The sequence below is a fragment of the Osmerus eperlanus genome, chromosome 9 (assembly GCF_963692335.1).
Source record: "Osmerus eperlanus chromosome 9, fOsmEpe2.1, whole genome shotgun sequence".
Taxonomy (NCBI): domain Eukaryota; kingdom Metazoa; phylum Chordata; class Actinopteri; order Osmeriformes; family Osmeridae; genus Osmerus; species Osmerus eperlanus.
In genome coordinates this window covers 18,636,165-18,661,202 of record NC_085026.1, presented here as the reverse complement: position 1 = coordinate 18,661,202, position 25,038 = coordinate 18,636,165, and the positions used below count along the sequence as shown (strand labels likewise).

Genomic DNA, 25,038 nt, shown 5'->3' with positions numbered 1-25,038 from the left:
AATCCTTAGGCCTGACTGTGTGTACTTGAGATACAAACGTGTGTGCAAACGTGTGTGGTGATCCCACACAGCCACACACACACACACATAGCCACACACACACATACAGCCACACACACATAGCCACACACACACACATAGCCACACACACACACACAGCCACACACACATAGCCACACACACACACACATAGCCACACACACACACACAGCCACACACACACACACACACACAGCCACACACACACACACACACACAGCCACACACACACACACATAGCCACACACACACACACACAGCCACACACACACACACACACACACACACACACAGCCACACACACACACACAGCCACACACACACACACACACACAGCCACACACACACACACACACACACACACACACACACACACACACACAGCCACACACACACACACACACACACACACACACACACAGCCACACACACCTCTAACGGTCATGTTCAGGTCAGGTTGTGCAATAAGCTTCACCATTTGATTAATTGACAGACAGCTTTCTTAAACAAAATAGATTAGTTTTTACCTAACAAAACATTACATTTTCTGCCTTTTTTTTATTTTGGTAACCTTTCGTGACTAAAGAGGGCCTCTGTCAGTAAGAAATATCATAACTTCAGGAGTTACTATGTGAGATAACACTGTTTACATAAGGAACTGTGATATCTGGAAATAGACACAGACAGTGAAAACCAGCCTTAGTTCACCCAGGTGTGACACACCACAGACACTGTGAATGTGAACATCTCGCACAGAGAAGAAGCACAAAACCAAACATCAGAGAAAATATCTCACTTTTGTGTAAAGCCAAAATGTTCCCCTGTCTGGGCTCCCAGGTAGCCAGGAGCTCAGAGTAGACTGAGTAGAAGGGAGTCAGGTGGCTGAGCGGTTAGGGAATCGGGCTAGTAATCTGAAGGTTGCCAGTTCGATTACCGGCCGTGACAAATGATGTTGTGTCCTTGGGCAAGGCACTTCACCCTACTTGCTTTGGGGGAATGTCCCTGTACTTATTGTAAGTCGCTCTGGATAAGAACGTCTGCTAAATGACTAAATGTAAATGTAGACGCTGTGGGGATCTGAAACTCAGATGTGAGATGAACTGACATGGTGTTGATATTGTGTATTAGGCAGATGTTTTTGTACCTCACTCCTCAGTGAGAGATCAGTACAGTTAACGCATGGCATTCTATTATATTCACAGAATGACAGATTGTAATAAACTGTACATCTGTTTTACGACAATATCTATTTTGCAGAATCAGAATGATATTTCAGTAATTCCCTGAACCATGAGTCTTTCTCATGTGGATTATTTTTTGTTAAAGGAGATGAGTGTGAATTTCCAAAGACCTCTGGCATTAAGTAAAACAGCTGAAAGGAAGAATTTCTTATAATTCTAATATTTTAGAAGAATAACCACAGAAGTAAAGAAGAACAGACAGTGTAAAAGTGAAATGAAGAAGATATTTCTTGTTATGCAGATGGGGGAAGTCTTAAATCAGCTCCAGAAGTTGGATTTTGAATTTGCACCGTCATGTTTTTCTTTGCTATCCTTTTGTTCAACCCTCTCTTTTTACTTATCTTCCTCTTTCACCTCCTTTATCTCTCTCTCTCTCTCTCTCTCTCTCTCTCTCTCTCTCTCTCTCTCTCTCTCTCTCTCTCTCTCTCTCTCTCTCTCTCTCTCTCTCTCTCTCTCTCTCTCTTCAAAAAAGGAAGGTTGAAAACATATCTTTGAGAAAAAGGTTTGAAGGTTGCAAACCCTTGGTAGCCTTTTTTTCTTCTAAAGGATGAAAAAATATTTTCAATATTGTCTTTTTGTATTAATGTATTAATATGATGTGAGGTCTAGCGTGACACTAAAACATGCAGTAGTAATGGCTACTTTTTACTTACAGTTTTTCTCAATTGCTAAAACACTAAAACCCATTGGCTGAACAAAGTTCTCAGTTGCCTGAACTCATGTAGCTAATTGTGCCTGTCTGTTGTCAATAGCTTAAACCATTTCACATGGTAAAACACAATTTGCTGATCTCACTTAGACTGTTCAGCAAAACTCGAAACACATTCTCATTTTTAAAACATATTCTGCACTCTAATGCACATGTCATCCATACTGGTAAACACAAATGGCAACAATCAAATACAAATAGAGAAAACATGTCATTGACTAAACACAACCACTCAAAATTGATTTCACTTGTTTCAAATGATGTGACACAACCAATATATGCCAGTTCAGAGAGCAAACAGGTTGTTGAAGGTGGGAAAATATTGCTTGTGATGTCGACAAAGTGCTCTGGCCTAACCCAGCCCAAAGACAAGAAGAAGCACATTGATCACGTGTTTACTCCTTTGATTTTTGTCCCTTTCAGTATTGTATACTATAGTACAGTGCATTGTAGGCTGTATACTGTACAATGAACAAATTGTATGGCCCTGAACATTGTGCTTTCCATTTGTTACAGTAACAGTACTGACTGCTCAATAGATTTTGACTGGTTGCAGGTTCATATCAACAAAGAACAAGAGTGAGTTGTGAGTAGTGAGATGCAGGGTACAGTACTGTATAGGGGTAAAAGGAGGACAAAGAACAAAGCAATTGCAAAGAGCAAACCAGAGTAGTAATTTCTGATCAATTTGAGCTACTATGATATGATGATGTTTTTGTTCATCAAAAGACAATGACGGATAAATATGAAATTTGTTTTGAGATTACGTAAAAATTACTTCTCCCTGAGAACTATATGTTTCGAACAATGTGTTTTCTATTTTTTTGTGTATTGTTTACTGACTGCTTGATAGTGTATATCATTTTGATCACTTTGTTTATGATTTGAGAGCAGTGTTTGATTTTGAGCACAGGTAAATCTGTTTTGAGGCGAAAGATTCATTTTGCAAGAGGATTCAGTGGTTTTGTAAATAGTGCTTGAAGATGAGGTTTTGTGTTTACAGTTTTGAGAAAATGGGTGACTGTTTCAAGAAATGTGTTTTAGCAATTGTGAAAAACTGTAAGTAGGGCCTATATGTCAGAGCCCACACTTCTTTACTTAAACTTGAGTGAAAAAGCGTAGTCAGTACTCAAGCTTTTACCAGTCTTTTTAAACATGAGTATCTTCTACTTCTACTTGAGTGAAGGATGTGTGTACTTTTGCCATCTCTGGTACTACATTTATTTTTATTGGAACAAATTTCAATACACACATGGAGAGCATATATAATGTTTCTTCAGTTTCATGCATGGAAATATTCTTAATATACTTAGATTTACTTTTTTATGATTACCATTCACAACCTGTTTCACAGTGGAAATCCTCCAGATCTTGGTGGAATCTGTGGTAGACCTATTTTAATAAATACTTGTCTAGTCTCTGAAAATATCAGAGCTTGAACTGTCTCTCCGACCAGCCAAGATCTGGAAGGGATCAGAATCCAGACCCCAGCTTCAGGCTGTTCCCCTCTGTACGGCCCTCCAAGTAAAAAGTGCCAAAATGAATACATTATTATATATATACAACATTTTGAGAGTAGAGTAGTATTTGTAAATTCAGGTGGTCAGCAGGTGTACTCTTAGCCTGGTCCTAATCAGACTCTCGTACATTGCATTTGTATAGAGAGTCTGGCCTCGCTCCATTGACAAGCGTTGACTTCCTTGTAGGCGGGTACTCTGTTGAAGTTTAAAACTATTGGATCTGCCCAGAGCCACTCTGATCTGCCATAACCAATCGCTAGCGTTCGCCTTAGCCAATTCCTTCACCACTACTGTAACAGAGCTAGCTGCCGTAGCAGGAAAATCAAACTGTTCCCGAACCCCGTGGGGAGGAGGGCCACAACATCATGGCCACCAACAAAACTCAGCAAAACGTGTTTTTGCTCCGGCTTTAGCTGTTGGATATTCGGCAGCGTTGCCACAACGGACCGAATGGGTTTGCGTGCATCTTTCTACGCCGCCATTACGGAACTACAACCCAAACTAGCGCTCGACATCAACGTCATCATTCTCAGCCACTCCCTCTGTTCGCTGATTCGCCGGTAGAAAAATCAACCTGAAAAATCTGACTTACGTACCTCATGGCCAGACCTATGTACAGAAGCAAAAATAAAATTGAGCAGAAGTACGTAGGAGGGCAGAGCCAGGCTACTGTACTCTGCTGACTGGTAAGAACTTCTGGGGAGGACAAATCAATCAAACAAGCAAATGTATTTCCCAAAATGTGTAAGGTAATTGTCAAGACCCAACACCAATTAACTACTTTAACAAAACATGAGCGCTTTCCGTCAGGTTCCAGCCCTGCTGCTCTCTGTCTCTGCCGCAGGGCTGAGTAGAGATGACAGGGTGGAAAGAAACGGAACAGGTCAGGCGGCAGGATAAACAGTTCTGAGTCTCGTTGGAGGCACAGTCGTGTAACCCCATCGGTTTCAGTTTACAGTAAAACTAACAGAGAAGTTGAAGTGCTGGATAGAAGGACTGTCTCACACGACTCCTTCCTGACGCTGGTAACCCTCCCCCCCTCTCCTCCTCCTCTCCTCCCCCCCTCTACTCCTCCTCTCCTCCCCCCCTCTACTCCTCCTCTTTTCCACCTTCTCCTCCTCCTCTCCTCTCCCCCTCCTCCTCCTCTCCTCCCCCCCCTCTCCTCCTCCTCTCCTCCTCCCCTTCTCTTCCTCCTCTCCTCCCTCTCTCCTCCTCCCCCCTTCTCTTCCTCTTCTCCTCTCATCTCCACCCCCTTTCCTCCTCATCTCCTCAACCCTCACCCGGCTCCCCTCTCCTCCCCCCCTCTCTTCCTCCTCTCCTCCTCCTCCTCCTCTCTTCCTTCTCCTCTCCTCCTCCCTCTCTCCTCCTCCCCCCCTCTCCTCCTCCTCCTCCTCCTCTCCTCAACCCTCACCCTGCTCCCCTCTCCTCCTCTCTTCCTCCTCTTCTCCTCTCCTCAACCATTACCCCCCCCAGCTCCTCTCCTCAGAGTTCTGGACCACTACAGCCTCCCCAGGTTGCTGTCAGCATGGCCAGTTAGGTTCTCAGTCTGCGGCCCTTCACTCACCCTCTGGCCACTACTGCTTCCTGCTAGAAGAAGATTGGTTCCAATCTGCCTGCTTCAGCTCAAATCAATCATCAGATGAAAGTGCTTAGTGTGAACGTACAGTAATTCAGCAGTGTTGATGTAGGTTTCACTCCCTCATGAAGGAGCTGTCCAGAAACGTGTTTCTCTTATCGTGAAACTGCATATTTAAAAATTAAACTTGAAAGAGAACTCTTGTATCTATGTCATTTTCATATTTATATATGTAGCATTTCTGTAGCAGGCGTAGGCCATAGCTGCAGAACAAAGCTGGTTCCTACTTCTGTGTTCGTAATGTCACGTCCGGGTGTGCCAAGACGTGCTTAACAGTTACAGTTGGAAGTTGGAAAGAGTTGGAAGAACTCATCAAATTTAGCTGGAAATCACCACAAAATTATGTATTTGAGATTGATAATCATCTGTCCCAAGTGACTCAACACTGAAGAATCTTCAATGAACAACAATCAAAACGTTTGAAAATACTTGATAGCTTTGTCAAAGTAATCTGGCCAGGCCCTGCTTAGACAGCCAGGGCTAATGTAAGCAACCTGGTCTAGACATCAAGACATATCTTACGAGACCTGTCTGTTTTGGTCTGGCTAGACAGGCCCTGGTCATGTCACAGGACCTAAGACCCACATGCTCTAATGACAAATACTCCTGTTGTTGTCAGGCACATTCTTCAAATACCTTCATCCAGACGCCCGACATCTGTGTTCCTGTGGTTGAGAGGACGATCCTGGTCCACTGGAGATCCACGTCACTCCTTCCTGTGGATCCAAAAACCTCCCCAAACATCTCCACCACCTTGGTCAAGAAGGTGATGCGGTTACACACACAAAAATGCACCGACATTTAAATGATAATTACCTTCACAGCCTCTTCCTAGTATGTAAAAGTTGGAGCAACTTCCACAAGCCCCTGCTTCTCTTGTCTGTCTGTTAGCATGAGTCTGTAAACTTGGGTCTGTTAGCCTGGGTCTGTTAGCCTGGGTCTGTTAGCCTGGGTCTGGGCCTACAGACAGGCTGTGTGTGGCTGTTAGCCTGGGTCTGGGCCTACAGACAGGCTGTGTGTCTGGGTTAGGGTTTGGGTTAGGGTTCATCTGACAACCCATCCCTGTCACCCACAGACTGTCAGAAAGTGGCAAGTTTGCTGTTCTGACGACCTCAGGAGAAGGATGAGGGTTTGAAGAATGTTTGCTTTCCTCTTGGACAGCTTTGACATCCCAGAGTTATCTTGGGAGTTACCTGGCATAGCTTTCAAATTTTCCCAGAGTTATCTTGGGAGTTTTTCCTAGTCTTCTTTGGGGGTTTTAGGTCGGTTATTTGCAGTTCTGTGGGCGTCTGTGAAGCCCTCTGAAACATTGCTTGAGAAGACAAAACTAATTGAATTTGATTCTGAGAATCAGCATGAGGATTATAAACATGTCAAACAGAGATGTAATTGAACCCCCGTCAACAAGGCCTCACCCATTAAGAATGAAGTGTTGAAACCTCCCTCAAGCCTGGTGTCATTTTAGTCTCTGTCAACACTTTCACGGCTCTGGAGCCCCTGGTGGGCTCTCCTGGGTCCGTAAAGACAGGTAAGATGTGTCAGAAAGTAGCTTTGCTGTAGAGCTTCCAGCAGCAAAGGCCTTGTGGTTGTGACAACTCTCTAACGTTTCCTGTTTTGAGGAGCTGTGAGCGTCTAGTCCAGGTTTCAGACACTCTCCCTGGGGCATGGCTGGTTCCTCAGGGCTCGCTTTGTGGTTTGTTCTCTTACAGTACTCTAGTCACCAACACTTTATCGGGTCATTCCTATCTAAATGGCTTTCAAATATGAGACTCATGAAGGGGGATGGTGTGACCCTCTCTGTCCCAGCCTGGCAGAGTAGATCTCCTCTGTCGTGCTCAGATCTCTGGTAGAGATGGAGGTTTCCTATCAGCCTCTACAACACTGGACCATTCACCCTCACACAGTCCTGAACTCGACAGTAACCTAGGTGGTAGTAGTAACCTGACGCGGATCACATCCTCATCATCCTGGACATGTTTTCCCTCCTGGAGTGTTAACCCTGAGGCCTGAGGTGCAGGGAGGGACAGCAGTTAGCTGCTTGTAGCCCCAGGAGACACAGACTTTTTGCCACAGAACAGAACTCACTTCAGATGTAACAGGACTGGGACATCAAGCTTCAGATGTAACAGGACTGGGACATCAAGCTTCAGATGTAACAGGACTGGGACATCTGGCTTCAGATGTAACAGGACTGGGACATCAAGCTTCAGATGTAACAGGACTGGGACATCAAGCTTCAGATGTAACAGGACTGGGACATCAAGCTTCAGATATATGAAGGCACGTATGGATAAACTAGCCTCTAGAACATGCATGTGGCTGTTTATGCCGTTTCACGTATCAAAATAATTTGGGCCATTTCAAGAACATTGTCGGGTAAAACAGGGGAGTTGACAGGGTGTGGACGATCATAAAGTAAATATCTGTGAACGCAAACTTTATAGGTTATAAAATCTCAGAAAAAGTTAGAAGAATGTCGCTTTCTTTTACAATAAATTTACTTTGCAACATTAAGTCCATGGTGGGCATAACAATGTGGACATTGTCCTGCAGCAGCATTCTGGATCCAGGAGCCAGCTTGGCCAGGCAGTTTGTCTGAGCCAGGTCACTTATTTCTGCAGGCATTACAGAGCCCTGAGAGAAGCTGCAGAATGAATAGAGCAGTTATGTCCTGGCCAGGAGTCTCTCTTAGGACTCTGAAGCACTGTTACATTCATGTGCTGTTAATCATAATTACAGTATTACTGCATTATTTGGCATTATTTAGCGTTTACTTCCAAATGGGAACAAGTAAACTTGGTAATCACTGATTATGTGTTTGCTCTTAATGCATTGACTTGTTTACTCTCCTCTTTACAATCCACTAAACATTCATCAACTGCTCCTCTTGTAGAAGAGATGTTTCTCAGCATGACACACACACTCGTGACGCTGTGTCCACCGTACAGACCTGTTCTGTTCATTTTTGGGGAGAATATGCCAACAGTGCTCCATGCAGGAATCAATCCCGGAACCTTTTTTCTGTGATGTGATGGTGCAAGGCCCGGTGTCGACCTCCTGCACCCCAGCAGAGGCAGAGACCATCTCAAATAACTCAGCTCTGTTTTGGACTGTTACTAGAAATGATTGTCCATCCACAATCAAATCTAATCCAATTTTGTATTTGTAGATCTCTTTTTACAGGAACTGTCACAAAGGGCTCCATAGTTAACTACAGTACGAGCCTCCAGCTCGTCTAAAGGGCTGTACTGGGGGCAGGCACTTCCTGTTATCCTATTAACCTGCCTGTGGCAAATGATAATGGGGCTCCTCTAATGGTTCTTGTTGCGCTTGGGTTCAATTTGATTGTCCAACAACTAAAGTAATGTTTCCCTGATCCATAACAGACCAGGATGGGGGGATGATTGCATGTGCTTTGATAGTCAAAGCTCCTGTCTATGTTGGAGCTGCACTGTCATGTCTCTGTGGACTGAACTGTGTGGAAACAACCATCTGTGAAGGATCTTCACTATAATTGCAAAGTTGGAAACAACTTCCGATTTTGCCTTTCTCACAACACGCAGAGAGGTTAAAGGTCAGGCTTTCTACATGCAGCTTGATTTAATAGAAAGCAGCGTGCATGGGCCCTAGACAATCTTCTTCTTTCTCTCAACTCACTGACATCCACACACACACACATCCACAAACACACACTCACACACACATCCACACACACATGACCGTGCGTACCTCACACAACCTCTAGGATAATAAACTGTTTTCATTAAAACCGCCTCGCTTTGCAATCCTCTCACCGTCTCTTCCCAGTGAAGAAATGTGTTTAGTATTTGAACACGCGTCGCGCGGTGCTCGCAGCCTGTCCTCTCTTCGTTCCGCCAGCAGACGAGTCCGTTTCAGATTTAGCACGGAGGTCGACGTTTCAAAGCGTTCGTGCTGAGATGTTCCAGGATCCTGCGAGTCAGTGGGATTCTTATTAAGAGGAGAGAATGTCGGAGATGTGCCGCGCATACCAGGCCGTTGCTTTGTAGTGGGCTGAGGAGAAAGATAGTTCCAGAACAGTGGCCATGCGGTCTGTCGAAGTGATGCATAGTGGGCCTCTGGACTGAAGAAGTCACCCAGAAGAACAACACCAAAAAGCTTGAAGTCATTAAACTCACATCCCAGTCTCAACACACGGACAGGAGATCACCCTGGATAAACCCCTCTCTCCGCTCTCTGAAGAGGCCTGAGGCTGCTCTATGAAGAGGCCTGAAGAGGCCTGGTCTGATTGTTTTCAGTAGTGGGGAAGACATTTGCTTCTCAGTCTTCTCATGTGGTGTATCTGGTTCCATCCCTCCTGTTGGAGTGTGAACCCCTCTAGGACAGACGAAACGTTAGGCTAAAGATGTCTCAAGTCAAGACCCCAGTGACAATCCAAGTCCTGGTGAGAGATGAGGATCCAGCCCCCAGGCCTGTGCAGGGTCCGTGGACAGCCCCCAGGCCTGTGCAGGGTCCGTGGACAGGCCTGACAACAGAGCCCGTTGTCCCTCACTATCACGTTAACGCTGAGTCAGTCCTGTTCCTGCAGCCCAGCACTACGAGGGATAACAAGTCACAATCTGGTTGGTTTATTTGAGCCTAACCAAACAGCAAGGAGATCCTTTCACTTCCTGTGCCTCATTGACGAGTATCTTAGTGGGCCAGCATCCCGTCCACCTCTCTCACGCTACGACACCACGCTGGCTGGGAGGGGCCAGAAGGGCTCAGGCTTAACCCTGGTGTTAAACTGCTTCTGCTGAGGTGGAAATGGATAGAGACACATGTACAACATATTTTAACAGACAGATTGTACAAAGTACATAAAACAGGTTGGCGATGTTAATGGCTCCCGTTTTCTCACCAAAGCTATTTCCATCCTTGGTTTTCACAATGTCCTGTTTAGTGAGGCATAACAAGGTATTGTTTGTTGAAAATACAGGGCCCCATAAAAAAAAGGAAGACTGATTTCTGTCAACAAAGACCTTTGAACTCAAGGCCGCAAACCTGCTGTGTCCCACCCGTCAGCGGTAATAAGGACATTGTATTTCAGAAACAGGCGTGCGATGTGAACTGACATGTTATTTTCTCTCTGCCCTTTTTTTTCCTGGATTGCGATCAATCTTTTTCTCTTTTGCTTGCTGAAAGTCACATGAAGTCAGCGACAAAGACACGTGTACAACACGTGACACTTATTAACTGCACAGAAAGTCACCTCCCCTCTCTTTAAAGAAGAGATATTGTACTGTTCTCTGATGTGTTGTATATTACAGCTGGATGATTGACCGTGAAAACAGTCCCGCTTTGTAGGATTTATTAATGTGGTCACTAATCACAGTATACAAATACAAGCCCAGAGTTAGGCTGGCTGGTCTGGGGTTACTGGAGCCCAGAGTTAGGCTGGCTGGTCTGGGGTTACTGGAGCCCAGAGTTAGGCTGGCTGGTCTGGGGTTACTGGAGCCCAGAGTTAGGCTGGCTGGTCTGGGGTTACTGGAGCCCAGAGTTAGGCTGGCTGGTCTGGGGTTACTGGAGCCCAGAGTTAGGCTGGCTGGTCTGGGGTTACTGGAGCCCAGTAGGCTAAGTTAGGCTGAGTTCTCTGGCTGTGAAGCATTGCTTCTACAGGAACACGCTGGCAGCAGAACTGGTCTTGCATCATTTCAGTCCGCTGCCGCCTCTGACTGGAATGCTCTGCAAAAACACCTCAAACTGGACAAATTCATTTCCATCCCTGCCTTCAAAGAAACCATTTCACGCATCCTCACTGAACCCTGTTAATGCTTTCTCACCTTTTAACCCCTCCCCTCAGTATCTTGTTATCTATTCATCCCCATGGTTTGTCTTTTGTCTGTTGCCAACTGCTAGTTTGTCCTCCTGTTGTACTTATGTTGCCTGCCTGTATCCTTTGTTCATACCTGCCAGTGTCAGTCTGTGTCTTGCTTGTGGTTGTTGTAAATAATCTCTGTGTCTTGCTTTGTGCTTTTAACATTTTTCACCCCCCTGACCCCATATGTTACAATACCCTGCTTTGTTTAACCTGCTTGTTTTTTGGAGTTGTTTTTTTAGCTTGTTTTTTTTCTGTATGTCTGTACTGCTGTGTGTCTGTACTGCTGTATGTCTGTACTGCTGTGGTTGTGTGACGTTGTGCTTTTTAACCTGATTTCCCCCCCCCTTCCAATCTCCCTCAAAAAGCTTGTGCTTTTTGCCAGGCCATCACTGTAAATAAGAATTTGTTCTTAATGATCTTTGCCTGGTTAAATAAAGGTAAAAAAGCAGCAGCAGAATTTATTGAGGCTCATTACAAATACAGCTACAGATTTGAGGTGCACTATTTATAACACAGCATTCACAGACAGCAGAGCTGTAGTGCCATTAACATTCCTATTCCTATTTACTGGATTATAAAAAGTCTGTTGGTCCCGTTCTGACACACATGAAAGAAGACATAGAAAAACATTAAAACAGAGGTTCCTGATCAGGTTAAAGTCTGTTGGCATACAGCTTTTTAAGGTTCATGGAATTGTGATAGCATTGTTGGAGAAGATAGAGAGGTCTTCAGATTTCCAACTGGGTCCAACTGATTCATCCATTCCATCATGATTTGGGGAATTACAAATTTCCTGTTTCCTAAAGTACAGCAAACAATGTGAATGTAAGCAGTTTCCTCTGACCTCTCCTCCACAATAATAAACATATGGACCTTATTACAAAAGAGCTCTGGGTGAACATCAACCACAGTGTATAATAAGCTTTTATATTCTTGGGGAATCACAGTCTCCTGATTGCTCTGATAGGAGTTAACCCTCGTGCTGCCTTCGGGTCACATGACCCAAAGGTTCATAACGAACCATCGTTGTGTTTACCCAATTTTACCCAATACAAAAACAAATAAAAATAATTTTCTTTTAACCTTCGCAATGTGGGGGGTCTGAGACAGCCCAACGGTTAAAAGAAAATGCTTCACTTTGTTTTTGTATGCGGTAAAGTTGTCGCAATACGACGGTGGGTCACACGGCTGATGGGTCAGAACGACCCGAAGATAACACAAGGGTTAAAGTGCAGTGTTCAACAGCATGATTGGGTTATTAAAAGTGCGTTTCCGGAGTGGAGACGTTGGGTTGGGCTGGAGAGCGATTCAGAACCAGGCTGAGGAGCCATGCTTGTCCTTCACCACCCAGATGCTGTCGATCACCTGGCCATGCTGGAACACATGAACAGCATGGTCAGGGAGGAAGCAGCTGTTTCTGCAGTGTGTGCAGTATCTGTGTGTGTGTGTGTGTGTGCAGTATCTGTGTGTGTGTGTGTGTGTGTGCAGTATCTGTGTGTGTGTGTGTGCAGTATCTGTGTGTGTGTGTGCAGTATCTGTGTGTGTGTGTGTGTGTGCAGTATCTGTGTGTGTGCAGTATCTGTGTGTGTGTGTGTGTGTGTGTGTGCAGTATCTGTGTGTGTGTGTGTGTGCAGTATCTGTGTGTGTGCAGTATCTGTGTGTGTGTGTGTGTGTGTGTGCAGTATCTGTGTGTGTGTGTGTGTGTGTGTGCAGTATCTGTGTGTGTGTGTGTGCAGTATCTGTGTGCGTGTGCAGAGTGTGAGTGTGCGTGTGCTTGTAGTGTGTGTGTGCGCAGTGTATGTCCTCTCACCTGGTCGTCTGACACTTGCTCCAGGTACAGGTGTGTGTTGTTGACCACCTGCATGCGGGTGTAACCGTAGTCCGTGCTGCGCAAGGCGCTCCAGTCTTTAGGGTTGGGGTTGAACTGGTCGTGCTTCTCTCTGCAGCCCTGGAGACCAAAGAGTCCACCACCATCAGTCCCCACCCCTCCTCTCTGGAGAGACCAGAGGGTTCAACACCCCTCCTCCCTGGAGAGACCAGAAGGTTCAACACCCCTCCTGTCTGTGTGTGTGTCTGTGTCTGTGTGTGTGTCTGTGTGTGTGCGTGTCTGTGTGTCTGTCTGCTGTGTGTGTCTGTGTGTGTGAGTGTCTGTGTGTGTGCGTGTCTGTGTGCGTGTATGTGTGTCTGTGTGTGTGTCACTGGACAGGTCATCAGCATGTTTACATTCTCATACAGGGATTGTCCAGGGGATGATGGCTCATAGTATTGGTATGTGGATGATGGACGTGAGAAAAGTCTGCATTTGGTGCTGCGGTAAACTTACAGCAGAGCCTGTGATGATGTGGACAGGAGCCTTGGGGTTCACATACGGCTGATCAGAGCTCCCGTTCAGTACCTGGGGAGAGAGAGAGGGAGGGAGATAGAGGGAGAGGGAGAGAAAGAGAGGGAGGGAGAGAGGGAGAGAGAGGGAGGGAGGAAGGGAGAGAGAGAAAGAAGGAGTGAAGGAGAGATTTCTCTGGAAAAAATATTACTAATTCCAAAATCTTTCTATGTTCAACATGGAGTGGTGATAGGACAGGAGGAGAGAGGAGGAGAGATAGAGAGGAGAGAGGAGGGACGAGAGAGGAAGAGAAGAGAGGAGAAGAGGAGAGAGGAGGAGAGATAGAGAGGAGAGAGGAGGAGAGATAGAGAGGAGAGAGGAGGGAGGAGAGAGGAGAGAGGAGGAGAGATAGAGAGGAGAGAGGAGGGAGGAGAGAGGAGAGAGGAGGAGAGATAGAGAGGAGAGAGGAGGGAGGAGAGAGGAGAGAGGAGGAGAGATAGAGAGGAGAGAGGAGGGAGGAGAGAGGAGAGAGGAGGAGAGATAGAGAGGAGAGAGGAGAAGAGAGGAGGAGAGATAGAGAGGAGAGAGGAGGAGAGATAGAGAGGAGAGAGGAGAGAGGAGGAGAGATAGAGAGGAGAGAGGAGGAGAGATAGAGAGGAGGAGAGATAGAGAGGAGAGAGGAGAGAGGAGGAGAGATAGAGAGGAGGGAGGAGGGAGGAGAGAGGAGGAGAGATAGAGAGGAGAGTGGAGGAGAGATAGAGAGGAGGAGAGATAGAGAGGAGAGAGGAGGGAGGAGAGAGGAGGAGAGATAGAGAGGAGAGAGGAGGGAGGAGAGATAGAGAGGAGAGATAGAGAGGAGAGAGGAGGGAGGAGAGACGAAGAGAAGAGAGGAGAAGAGGAGAGAGGAGGAGAGATAGAGAGGAGAGAGGAGGGAGGAGGAGAGATAGAGAGGAGAGAGGAGGGAGGAGAGACGAAGAGAAGAGAGGAGAAGAGGAGAGACGAAGAGAAGAGAGGAGAGAGGAGGGAGGAGAGACGAAGAGAAGAGAGGAGAAGAGGAGAGAGGAGGAGAGATAGAGAGGAGAGAGGAGGGAGGAGAGACGAAGAGAAGAGAGGAGAAGAGGAGAGAGGAGGAGAGAGCCCTGGAGCTGACCTTGTCACCGTAGACGGGCCATAGCCTCTCGTACGTGTGCTCATGGGCCCACAGTTCCACGTCCACCCCTGCAACACAGGCACCTCCCGGGTCATCATCCCTACCTGCACATGCCTCATGCTACAGACATCTGACATGCGGCTATACTGAAGTTATACTGAAGTTATACTGAGAACAGAAGTCCTTGTGTGGGTCTCTTTCAGGCCAGAGGTGAAGCTGGATGGATGACACTTGGCTCTCTCATCCTCTGCCCACCAACAGATTTTCCACTAATTTCTGAACACTTTAGATAAGCACTCCCCAAGCTGCTCCCTGCTCCAGAAGTACTCCGACAGCAACAAACAACTTGGAGAAATGGGATACATGAAAAAATTTGGATAAGGGCTGTTGGGATGCCGGCCAAGCCAGACGTCTGCTGTTGTAATAAAGGATGTGTTTGGTTTTCTCTGCGTGTGCTAAGACGTTGGTATGTCAGATCTTTAAGTGTGACAGCCATGAGTGTTTGGGGCTGGTGTTTGAGGTCATCAAACTGGACCAGTACCGTGCAGGTAGAATAGATCCTCCAGACCAGGGGCCGGTGGGCTCATGTCCTTCCGCCCCTGTCTGACCTGGGAGAGGAGAGAGAGATGAGGGAGGGAGACAGAGGGAGAGAGAAAAGAGAAGGAGAGGGAGAGAGAAGAAAGATAAAGATGCGGGAGGGAGTTAGGGAGAGAGAGGAAGAGGGAGAGAGAGGAAGAGAGTGCATGCACTGGAATTAAAGGTCTGACCCTTCTTTGAGGGTCTAAAAACATCTTGAACCTTCTTAAAGCATCTTGTCAAACACTCCCTGTCCCCCCCCTGTCCCCACCCCTGTCCCCACCCCTGTCCCCCCCCTGTCCCCCCCCCTGTCCCCCCCAGACACCAGGTCTGACAGCAGACCATGCAGCTGACCATGCTGTCCCGTGTGTTCCTGAAAGCCTCAAGCTGTCGGCCATCACTGAGGCAGGCCACGCAGGGGAGAACTAACTCTGCTCAAGTCATTACGTAACACAGCCAAGGCTTGCTTTGTACAGCTGCAATGTCCTAACGATACCTGGCCAGATACGATTCCAGGATGATTTACACCATATGTGATTTAGGGCCCCGTTATGTATGTACAAACAGTACATATATAAAGGAAATGTTATACTATGTAGATTCTTATTTCTGTGATTTTGTTGTTGTTAAAGGTTTCCCATCAGTTTTTAGCAGGATTTGGTTGGAATTTACAAACATATGGACAAACAGTGTGTGTGTGTGTGTGTGGGAGGGGGGGGGCTGAGTGGCTGGAGACAGGGTGAGACTGCTCTACCTCCTGGCTGGTAACATGTCTGTCCCTGTCTCCCTGGCAGCACTGTGGTGATCTGCAGCCTGCAGGAGCTCTGGCCTTCTGCACCGTGGCTGACCAAAACACTCCCAGGAGAGGCTGCAGACCAACACACACACACACACACACACACACACACACACACACACACACAAGGACAGGCTTTTTAATCATCCACATCTCACGTGTAAGACCTGGTGCTGGGGAGGTCAACTCTAGTGTGGTCTGATAGCTATTGCTGTGCTGTTGTCAGTCTTCCTGTGTACTGTCAGTTGCAGCGGGGCTGCTCTGGGCAGTGGGGCTGCTCTGGGCAGCGGGGCTGCTCTGGGCAGTGCGGCTGCTCTGGGCAGCGGGGCTGCTCTGGGCAGTGCGGCTGCTCTGGGCAGTGCGGCTGCTCTGGGCAGCGGGGCTGCTCTGGGCAGGGGGGCTGCTTTGGGCAGCGGGGCTGTTCTGGGCAGGGGGGCTGCTCTGGGCAGTGGGGCTGCTCTGGGCAGTGCGGCTGCTCTGGGCAGCGGGGCTGCTCTGGGCAGGGGGGCTGCTCTGGGCAGCGGGGCTGCTCTGGGCAGCGTGGCTGTTCTGGGCAGTGGGGCTGCTCTGGGCAGTACGTACAAAGCTGTCAAACTTGGTGCAGTCATCCTGGTCGTCGTCAGAGCAGTACATGGGTCTGTGTCCCATCGTGATGATCCAGGGACGAGCCGCGCGGTTCTCTGGCTTGTTAGCTTCCTGAGGAGACACAACAACAAGAATGAAGTCTGTGTGTGTGTGTGAGTGTGTGAGTGAGAGAGAGACTATAATGAAAGTGAGTGAGTGAGTGAGGGAACCTCAAGGTCCATCTTCAGCCAGGCGTACTGCCTGAAGATGAGCTCCTGGCCGTAGGAGAGGTAGAAGTACACCTCTGTAGAGAGGGAGATGATGTGGGCTGGTCCTATGTTCCAGCTGCAGACATACAACATTACAAAGATCAACCTTCTCGACTAGAGAGGAGACTAACCTCTGGGTGGAAGCAGAGGTTCATCCTATCTTGTGTGACATCATTTCCAGTCAGACTGCCCTGAAACTGCCAGTTGTACTAAACCTCAGCAGGTATTGGCATAGAAAACTGTTATTTGATGCTGTGCCCAGCTTAATTATGTCATTCTGTTGCTCCGCAATAATCTCTGTTTGTTAGCAACTGATCTCACAAACATTGACTAACATGACTGCATGATAGCTTGTTTACTGGGGTCAGTGTGTGTGATTGCGGCTCTGAACTCTGAGCTCCCAGGACCAGACCAGAGAAGTACCAGGACCAGGACCAGACCAGGACCAAGACCGGTGTCTGCACGTGGCACTCCTTCCCTGTGGCTGGCCTGTACAGTTTCTACAGTGGTGTGTCCCCACCCTCCCCCAGAGGAAGGTATCCCCTCCATGTCTCCTTGTGTGGAGGTAACAGCCCTCTCCCCCAGCACGTGCTGAGGGTCTTGGCCCAGCATCCTGTCTCTCTCCTGGGCTGAGAGCCGGCCTTCCTTCCCACTGCAGGGCTGTGGTCTGTGGAGGTATCCTCTTACTGCCTCAGCCAACGGCCATAATGGTGTGTTATGTCAGCCTCTTGTCAGATGTGTAGCTCCTTTGTGCAGCTCCCTCAGAGCAGAGCTCTCTCTGCGGTGCAGCTCCCTCAGAGCAGAGCTCTCTCTGCGGTGCAGCTCTCTCAGAGCAGAGCTCTCTCTGCGGTGCAGCTCTCTCAGAGCAGAGCTCTCTCTGCGGTGCAGCTCTCTCAGAGCAGAGCTCTCTCTGCGGTGCAGCTCTCTCAGAGCAGAGCTCTCTCTGCGGTGCAGCTCCCTCAGAGCAGAGCTCTCTCTGCGGTGCAGCTCCCTCAGAGCAGAGCTCTCTCTGCGGTGCAGCTCTCTCAGAGCAGAGCTCTCTCTGCGGTGCAGCTCTCTCAGAGCAGAGCTCTCTCTGCGGTGCAGCTCCCTCAGAGCAGAGCTCTCTCTGCGGTGCAGCTCTCTCAGAGCAGAGCTCTCTCTGCGGTGCAGCTCTCTCAGAGCAGAGCTCTCTCTGCGGTGCAGCTCCCTCAGAGCAGAGCTCTCTCTGCGGTGCAGCTCTCTCAGAGCAGAGCTCTCTCTGCGGTGCAGCTCTCTCAGAGCAGAGCTCTCTCTGCGGTGCAGCTCTCTCAGAGCAGAGCTCTCTCTGCGGTGCAGCTCTCTCAGAGCAGAGCTCTCTCTGCGGTGCAGCTCTCTCAGAGCAGAGCTCTCTCTGCGGTGCAGCTCTCTCAGAGCAGAGCTCTCTCTGCGGTGCAGCTCTCTCAGAGCAGAGCTCTCTCTGCGGTGCAGCTCTCTCAGAGCAGAGCTCTCTCTGCGGTGCAGCTCTCTCAGAGCAGAGCTCTCTCTGCGGTGCAGCTCTCTCAGAGCAGAGCTCTCTCTGCGGTGCAGCTCTCTCAGAGCAGAGCTCTCTCTGCGGTGCAGCTCTCTCAGAGCAGAGCTCTCTCTGCGGTGCAGCTCTCTCAGAGCAGAGCTCTCTCTGCGGTGCAGCTCTCTCAGAGCAGAGCTCTCTCTGCGGTGCAGCTCTCTCAGAGCAGAGCTCTCTCTGCGGTGCAGCTCTCTCAGAGCAGAGCTCTCTCTGCGGTGCAGCTCTCTCAGAGCAGAGCTCTCTCTGCGGTGCAGCTCTCTCAGAGCAGAGCTCTCTCTGCGGTGCAGCTCTCTCAGAGCAGAGCTCTCTCTGCGGTGCAGCTCTCTCAGAGCAGAGCTCTCTCTGCGGTGCAGCTCTCTCAGAGCAGAGCTCTCTCTGCGGTGCAGCTCTCTCAGAGCAGAGCTCTCTCTGCGGTGCAGCTCTCTCAGAGCAGAGCTCTCTCTGCGGTGCAGCTCTCTCAGAGCAGAGCTCTCTCTGCGGTGCAGCTCTCTCAGAGCAGAGCTCTCTCTGCGGTGCAGCTCTCTCAGAGCAGAGCTCTCTCTGCGGTGCAGCTCTCTCAGAGCAGAGCTCTCTCTGCGGTGCAGCTCTCTCAGAGCAGAGCTCTCTCTGCGGTGCAGCTCTCTCAGAGCAGAGCTCTCTCTGCGGTGCAGCTCTCTCAGAGCAGAGCTCTCTCTGCGGTGCAGCTCTCTCAGAGCAGAGCTCTCTCTGCGGTGCAGCTCTCTCAGAGCAGAGCTCTCTCTGCGGTGCAGCTCTCTCAGAGCAGAGCTCTCTCTGCGGTGCAGCTCTCTCAGAGCAGAGCTCTCTCTGCGGTGCAGCTCTCTCAGAGCAGAGCTCTCTCTGCGGTGCAGCTCTCTCAGAGCAGAGCTCTCTCTGCGGTGCAGCTCTCTCAGAGCAGAGCTCTCTCTGCGGTGCAGCTCTCTCAGAGCAGAGCTCTCTCTGCGGTGCAGCTCTCTCAGAGCAGAGCTCTCTCTGCGGTGCAGCTCTCTCAGAGCAGAGCTCTCTCTGCGGTGCAGCTCTCTCAGAGCAGAGCTCTCTCTGCGGTGCAGCTCTCTCAGAGCAGAGCTCTCTCTGCGGTGCAGCTCTCTCAGAGCAGAGCTCTCTCTGCGGTGCAGCTCTCTCAGAGCAGAGCTCTCTCTGCGGTGCAGCTCTCTCAGAGCAGAGCTCTGAGCGGTGGCCAGTTCTCCTGGAGAGGCTCTCAGCTCATTACCGGCTAGCGTACAGTAGGAGGAACTAGACATCTGCACCTGACCCTGGCACAAGAACTCTCCTCCACAACACCCTCTCTTTCCTCTCGCTGCTTATTACAAACACCTGGAGTTAAGGAGGGTTTTCCTTGAAATCTGATATGTGGCTGTGTCACATGGTTACAGCAGGTGTGTGTGTAGCGTGAGGCTGCTAAGTAACTAAACGCTGTCTTGTGAGAGACGTTGTGTTTGTCCTACCTGTACCACAGACTCTCTGTCTGGCCGGGCATGCTGAATCGATTCCTGTAGTTTGAGAAGTTGCTGTAACAAGAAGCAGGAAAAGGCCTGTTAGTGACGGAACCATCGTCCTCCACTCAGCGACACTTTCATCAAAGCAACATACAGCGAGGGATTTGAACCTGCGACCCCATGACCTGCGACCCCATGATCTGCAGCCAATACTCTGACCACCAAGCTACATACATCCTCATGCAATCTGCATGCCTTGAATATCTTAGCGACACACTTATCACCACAGACCGTGTCTCTATCATTTTGTGGTCCGCTTGCCAGTGCTCGTAAACAAACCTAATCTTAGACTACAAATTAGACACAATAGAGTACAAAACAACGCACTCATCCAGAAACTTAAGGACCTGCCATTTTGTTTCGAACTGGCTGTCGATGGCACCTTTCTAGTGTCTTCTCCCCTGCTTCTCCTATGTGTAGGAGTCCCATCGATCACAGGAGAAGGCTATCAGGCTGTGGTGACAGGAGCTAAGCATGGGTTTGAACCCTGTATGAAGCACAGCTAGCCTTGAGCCACAAGGTAACCTTATCCTGGTGAACTCCTGCAGCCTAACAAGGACCATCTGAAGCCTCCCTAAACACTCTGGCAACCCTCCACCACCCTCCCTCCCTGCCCCTGCCCCACCCTCACCTCCACCCTCCCTCCCTTACCCAAACCCCCCCCCACCACCACCACTCTCCCTCCCTCTCCCACCAACCCTCCACCCCACCCTCCCTCCCTGCCCCACCCTCACCCCCACCCCCACCACCACCACCCTCCCTCCCTCCCTCTCCCACCAACCCTCCACCCCACCCTCCCTCCCTGCCCCACCCTCACCCCCACCACCACCACCCTCCCTCCCTCCCTCTCCCACCAACCCTCCACCCCACCCTCCCTCCCAGCCCCCCACCACCACCACCACCACCCTCCCTCCCTCTCCCACCAACCCTCCACCCCACCCTCCCTCCCTGCCCCACCCTCACCCCCACCACCACCACCCTCCCTCCCTCCCTCTCCCACCAACCCTCCACCCCACCCTCCCTCCCAGCCCCCCCCCCACCACCACCACCCTCCCTCCCTCCCTCTCCCACCAACCCTCCACCCCACCATCCCTCCCTGCCCCACCCTCACCCCCACCACCACCACCCTCCCTCCCTCCCTCTCCCACCAACCCTCCACCCCACCCTCCCTCCCAGCCCCCCCCCCCCACCACCACCACCCTCACTCCCTCTCCCACCAACCCTCCACCCCACCCTCCCTCCCTGCCCCACCCCCACCACCACCACCCTCCCTCTCCCACCAACCCTCCACCCCACCCTCCCTCCCTGCCCCACCAACCCTCTTTACTATTCATATATCAACGCCAACACACTGGGCCAAAACCTCAGGACCAGGACACACACAGACAGAGCTGCTTCCCGTAAGACAGAAGGTTCCTGACCAACAAGTGCCCGTCTCTAAATATTTCAGTTGGCCAAACTGGTGTTGATATGCAGCACATAACGAAAAGAAGGAAAAGTCTTTCTAGGAAAGCAGTCCCAAACGAATACTGGAACCTGTGCTTTTTCTTTATGGGGTCGGGGATTTAAATTTCCCCATAAAAGTGGAAGCCAATGTTCCCTCCACTAAGGTGAGAAGGAGGGGTGCGATGGTCCGGCCATCGTTCACGCCCGAGGGGCGGGGTCGGGAACAGACAGTTTGCCCCAGGGGACCTGGACGGTCATATGACAGTCAGTGCAAGGTTAGGGTAACCAGAGAGGGCTGGGGTCAGAGGTCAGAAGTAAAGAGAGGGTTAGTGGTGGATTGTGTGTTTGACAGGGATTAAGCTAATGAGATCTTCTCTGGTGTGTGCTCAGGTCAGGGTTTCATGGTCAAGGTTGTGACAGAAGCTGGCCAATGGGCATTTGGCTTCCAGGTAGTGTCCTAAGTTAGCATATACAGTCCTGCACTTGAAGTCTGATTATTCAGATGAACACAAGCTTGCTACTCTACATCCAGATGCAGCACCTAAATTAGGCTGTGAGCACCCTCTGTTTTTATCAATGAGTTAGCCGATCAACATTTTCAGAGCCCAACACTGTGTTTGTAATAACAAACACAAATGGATATGGTCAGGGCTGGTTTGGAGGTAGCTGATCCCAGACAGCATTCAGGAGCTGCATGTGTTCTTCTGCTCCAGCACCTGCCTGCCAGCAGACCCACATCACAGGTGCACATCCCCATCTTGTGGTTGGGCAGGGAACCAGCAGGGAACCAGCAGGGAACCAGCAGGGCACCAGCAGGCGTGAGGCCCAGTAGGTTCAGGGGGCCTTACAGCCTCTCCACGGCTGGTGGCCTTACAGTCCCAGATTCATACGGCAACAGATGTTTAGGAGGCCCAGGACAGTGGAAACTGAACAGTAGTCATTACTTATTTTTATTTAGAGCTCTAATACAAAGGCTATTCCTAGGTCTAAGGGATGATCTACAGTCAAGTTGTTGCGGAAAACATTACGTTGACTACAAAGGTCCGACACAACAGAGGAACATATGATATGATATACTTAAATACGATATGCTTAATATGGTTTGATTCGTCTAAATGAAACTTAATAGAAAGCAGATCTCTGCTGCAAGGAGCTGCTCTGCTGCAAGGAGCTGCTCTGAGCTGTGACCTGACACGCTCCAAAACTTCAGTCCTGTCAGGTGGCCAGGGCCACTCCTAACAGACGCAACAAGAACCCTTAATCCAGCCCCCCAGCCCCCTCCTGGTGCCCTGAGACACACGGGCATGTAAAGAGCTGGTTTTAGATATGGTGAGGTAGACTGTTCCAGGTTATGTCAGGAGGTGGGGCCAAGCTAAACAGACTACTGTTAGCATGCCTCTAATCACGGCCCGCCAGTCACGGCATGGCGTAGTGGGAGATGGGGAATATGAACCCAGCGTTGGTTTGACAGTGGGGTTATATTCATCAATACAGATACAGTCACTAGTTGTGATCTGCTCCAGAGCCTTCCTGTGCGACACACAGAAGAAGAGAACCAAGACAAACTAGCAGCACTCCAGAGAGCTGCTAGTTCATCTGGAGGGGGGAGCTGAGGGACCATGAGACACTCTGGACGCTCATGTGTGTTCTGGAACATTCACTGGTTTAGATGTTGGTGGTGGGTTCCTGACGCCTCTGAGGGAAACAGCCCCCAGCTGCTCCAGGGCATACTGCAGCTCTCTACAAACCATACTGTTTTCTACAGTGGAAAATCTGTGGTTTCTCTGCTGCAACCGTGCAGATTGTTTTTCCTGAGCTTCCAGTCGTCCTCACGGTACAGCAGCAGGTCATGGATACTGTGCAGTCTGCCCTTCACCACTGAGAAGCACGCTCTGGGTTTCAGCCCAAACCCTAATAATAGCACTCAGCACGCGTGCTCTGTGTGGAATCCACCAAAACATTTGCTAACAGGGAGCAGAAAAGGAGTAATATTTGATCACTGTTGATGTGAAGTATAAACTATTTATAACACACTATAATTATTATTGATTATTATCATTATCAATCATCGACGTAGCCCTGAATAACAGGTCTTGAGTGTGTGTGCAAGAGAGTAAAAGGAGAGAGGGAGGTGAGAGAGGGAGGTGAGAGAGGGAGGGGAGAGAGGGAGGGGAGAGAGGGAGGGGAGAGAGGGAGAGGAGAGAGGGAGGGGAGAGAGGGAGGTGAGAGAGGGAGGGGAGAGAGGGAGGGGAGAGAGGGAGGTGAGAGAGGGAGGGGAGAGAGGGAGAGGAGAGAGGGAGGGGAGAGAGGGAGGTGAGAGAGGGAGGTGAGAGAGGGAGGGGAGAGAGGGAGAGGAGAGAGGGAGGGGAGAGAGGGAGGGGAGAGAGGGAGGGGAGAGAGGGAGGGGAGAGAGGGAGAGGAGAGAGGGAGGGGAGAGAGGGAGGGGAGAGAGGGAGGGGAGAGAGGGAGGTGAGAGAGGGAGGGGAGAGAGGGAGGGGAGAGAGGGAGGTGAGAGAGGGAGGGGAGAGAGGGAGGGGAGAGAGGGAGGGGAGAGAGGGAGAGGAGAGAGGGAGGGGAGAGAGGGAGGTGAGAGAGGGAGGGGAGAGAGGGAGGTGAGAGAGGGAGGGGAGAGAGGGAGGGGAGAGAGGGAGGGGAGAGAGGGAGGTGAGAGAGGGAGGGGAGAGAGGGAGGGGAGAGAGGGAGGGGAGAGAGGGAGAGGAGAGAGGGAGGGGAGAGAGGGAGGTGAGAGAGGGAGGGGAGAGAGGGAGGGGAGAGAGGGAGGTGAGAGAGGGAGGGGAGAGAGGGAGGTGAGAGAGGGAGAGGAGAGAGGGAGGGGAGAGAGGGAGGGGAGAGAGGGAGTGAGCTGTAGAGCGAAAAGGATGAGCAAACAGACAGGCAGAGAGACAGGCAGAGAGAGGCCGACAGACAGGCAGACAGACAGGCAGAGAGAGGCCGACAGACAGGCAGACAGACAGGCAGAGAGAGGCCGACAGACAGGCAGACAGACAGGCAGAGAGAGGCCGACAGACAGGCAGACAGACAGGCAGAGAGAGGCCGACAGACAGGCAGGCAGACAGGCAGAGAGAGGCCGACAGACAGGCAGGCAGACAGGCAGAGAGAGGCTGACAGACAGACAGGCAGACAGGCAGACAAACAGTAAGGCAGAACAATCAGTGAGTAAAGGTTCCACCTACTATGAGGACTCGTGGTTGCCAGGGCAGGTCATGTAGGGCAGGTAGGCAGCGATGGACTGAATCTGTCTCATAAACTCATCTCCTATCCTGCCATTATCCTGGAACACCAACAGCTGGTCACTACGCAGCACACACTCACACACACATACTATCCCAGGCTAACATATTTATTTTTTAATATAACTATGTCAGCGTAGCTTCTCTTTTGCTGACAGGATCAAAGCGGACTTTTCCTGCATTCACTGATCTAAAGCCAAACTTGGTTATAAGAATCTGGTACATCCATTTTCCAGACAACTTCCGGAATGTGCCATCTGCACTGTGCATACCCAACCAGCCTCATGAAACCAGAACCACTTATTTCTTAAATATTCAAATAGTGCCACTGATGTTAAAAACACTCTGTGGTTAATGGCTGTCCTCTCTATTTACGTTGATTAGCTTTCAGACAGAATCTTTATTTCTGTTTTTCTATTTATAATATCAATGAGTCTAGGGACTGAGGTAGACATTCCAACAGAAATTACATGAATTACAGCGATTAAATTCTGTGGTTGTCTGCTTTGAGCTTGCAGCATTTTTCTTTACTTTAAAGTACAAGTACGAATGGTGCAAGACAGCGATCCTGCTCCCCATTTCAGGGAAAACACATTAGCTAGTCTTGACTGATGTTGATGACAGCTGAACATCCATGTAATGTCATGGTGGCCCCACAGAGCCT

General features: G+C 49.8%; 2 protein-coding genes across 4 annotated transcripts in view; one reads left to right on the top strand and one right to left on the bottom strand.

Annotated features, from left to right (window-relative positions):
- LOC134026755 (KATNB1-like protein 1) overlaps positions 1-25,038 on the top strand; it is a 35,646-nt gene that overhangs the window by 4,231 nt on the left and 6,377 nt on the right. The window lies entirely within an intron of this gene.
- acp7 (acid phosphatase 7, tartrate resistant (putative)) overlaps positions 11,412-25,038 on the bottom strand; it is a 16,556-nt gene continuing 2,929 nt past the window's right edge. For both annotated transcript variants that reach the window (XM_062469688.1, XM_062469689.1), the window contains exons 6-15: positions 24,318-24,415; positions 19,627-19,689; positions 16,621-16,735; positions 16,409-16,522; positions 14,996-15,062; positions 14,455-14,522; positions 13,308-13,379; positions 12,795-12,932; positions 12,213-12,358; positions 11,412-11,958 (exon numbers count right to left, since the gene is read on the bottom strand). In XM_062469688.1, the coding sequence (XP_062325672.1) occupies positions 12,293-12,358; positions 12,795-12,932; positions 13,308-13,379; positions 14,455-14,522; positions 14,996-15,062; positions 16,409-16,522; positions 16,621-16,735; positions 19,627-19,689; positions 24,318-24,415 (801 nt within the window). In that variant the 3' untranslated portion in view covers positions 11,412-11,958; positions 12,213-12,292. The remainder of the gene's footprint in view (positions 11,959-12,212; positions 12,359-12,794; positions 12,933-13,307; positions 13,380-14,454; positions 14,523-14,995; positions 15,063-16,408; positions 16,523-16,620; positions 16,736-19,626; positions 19,690-24,317; positions 24,416-25,038) is intronic.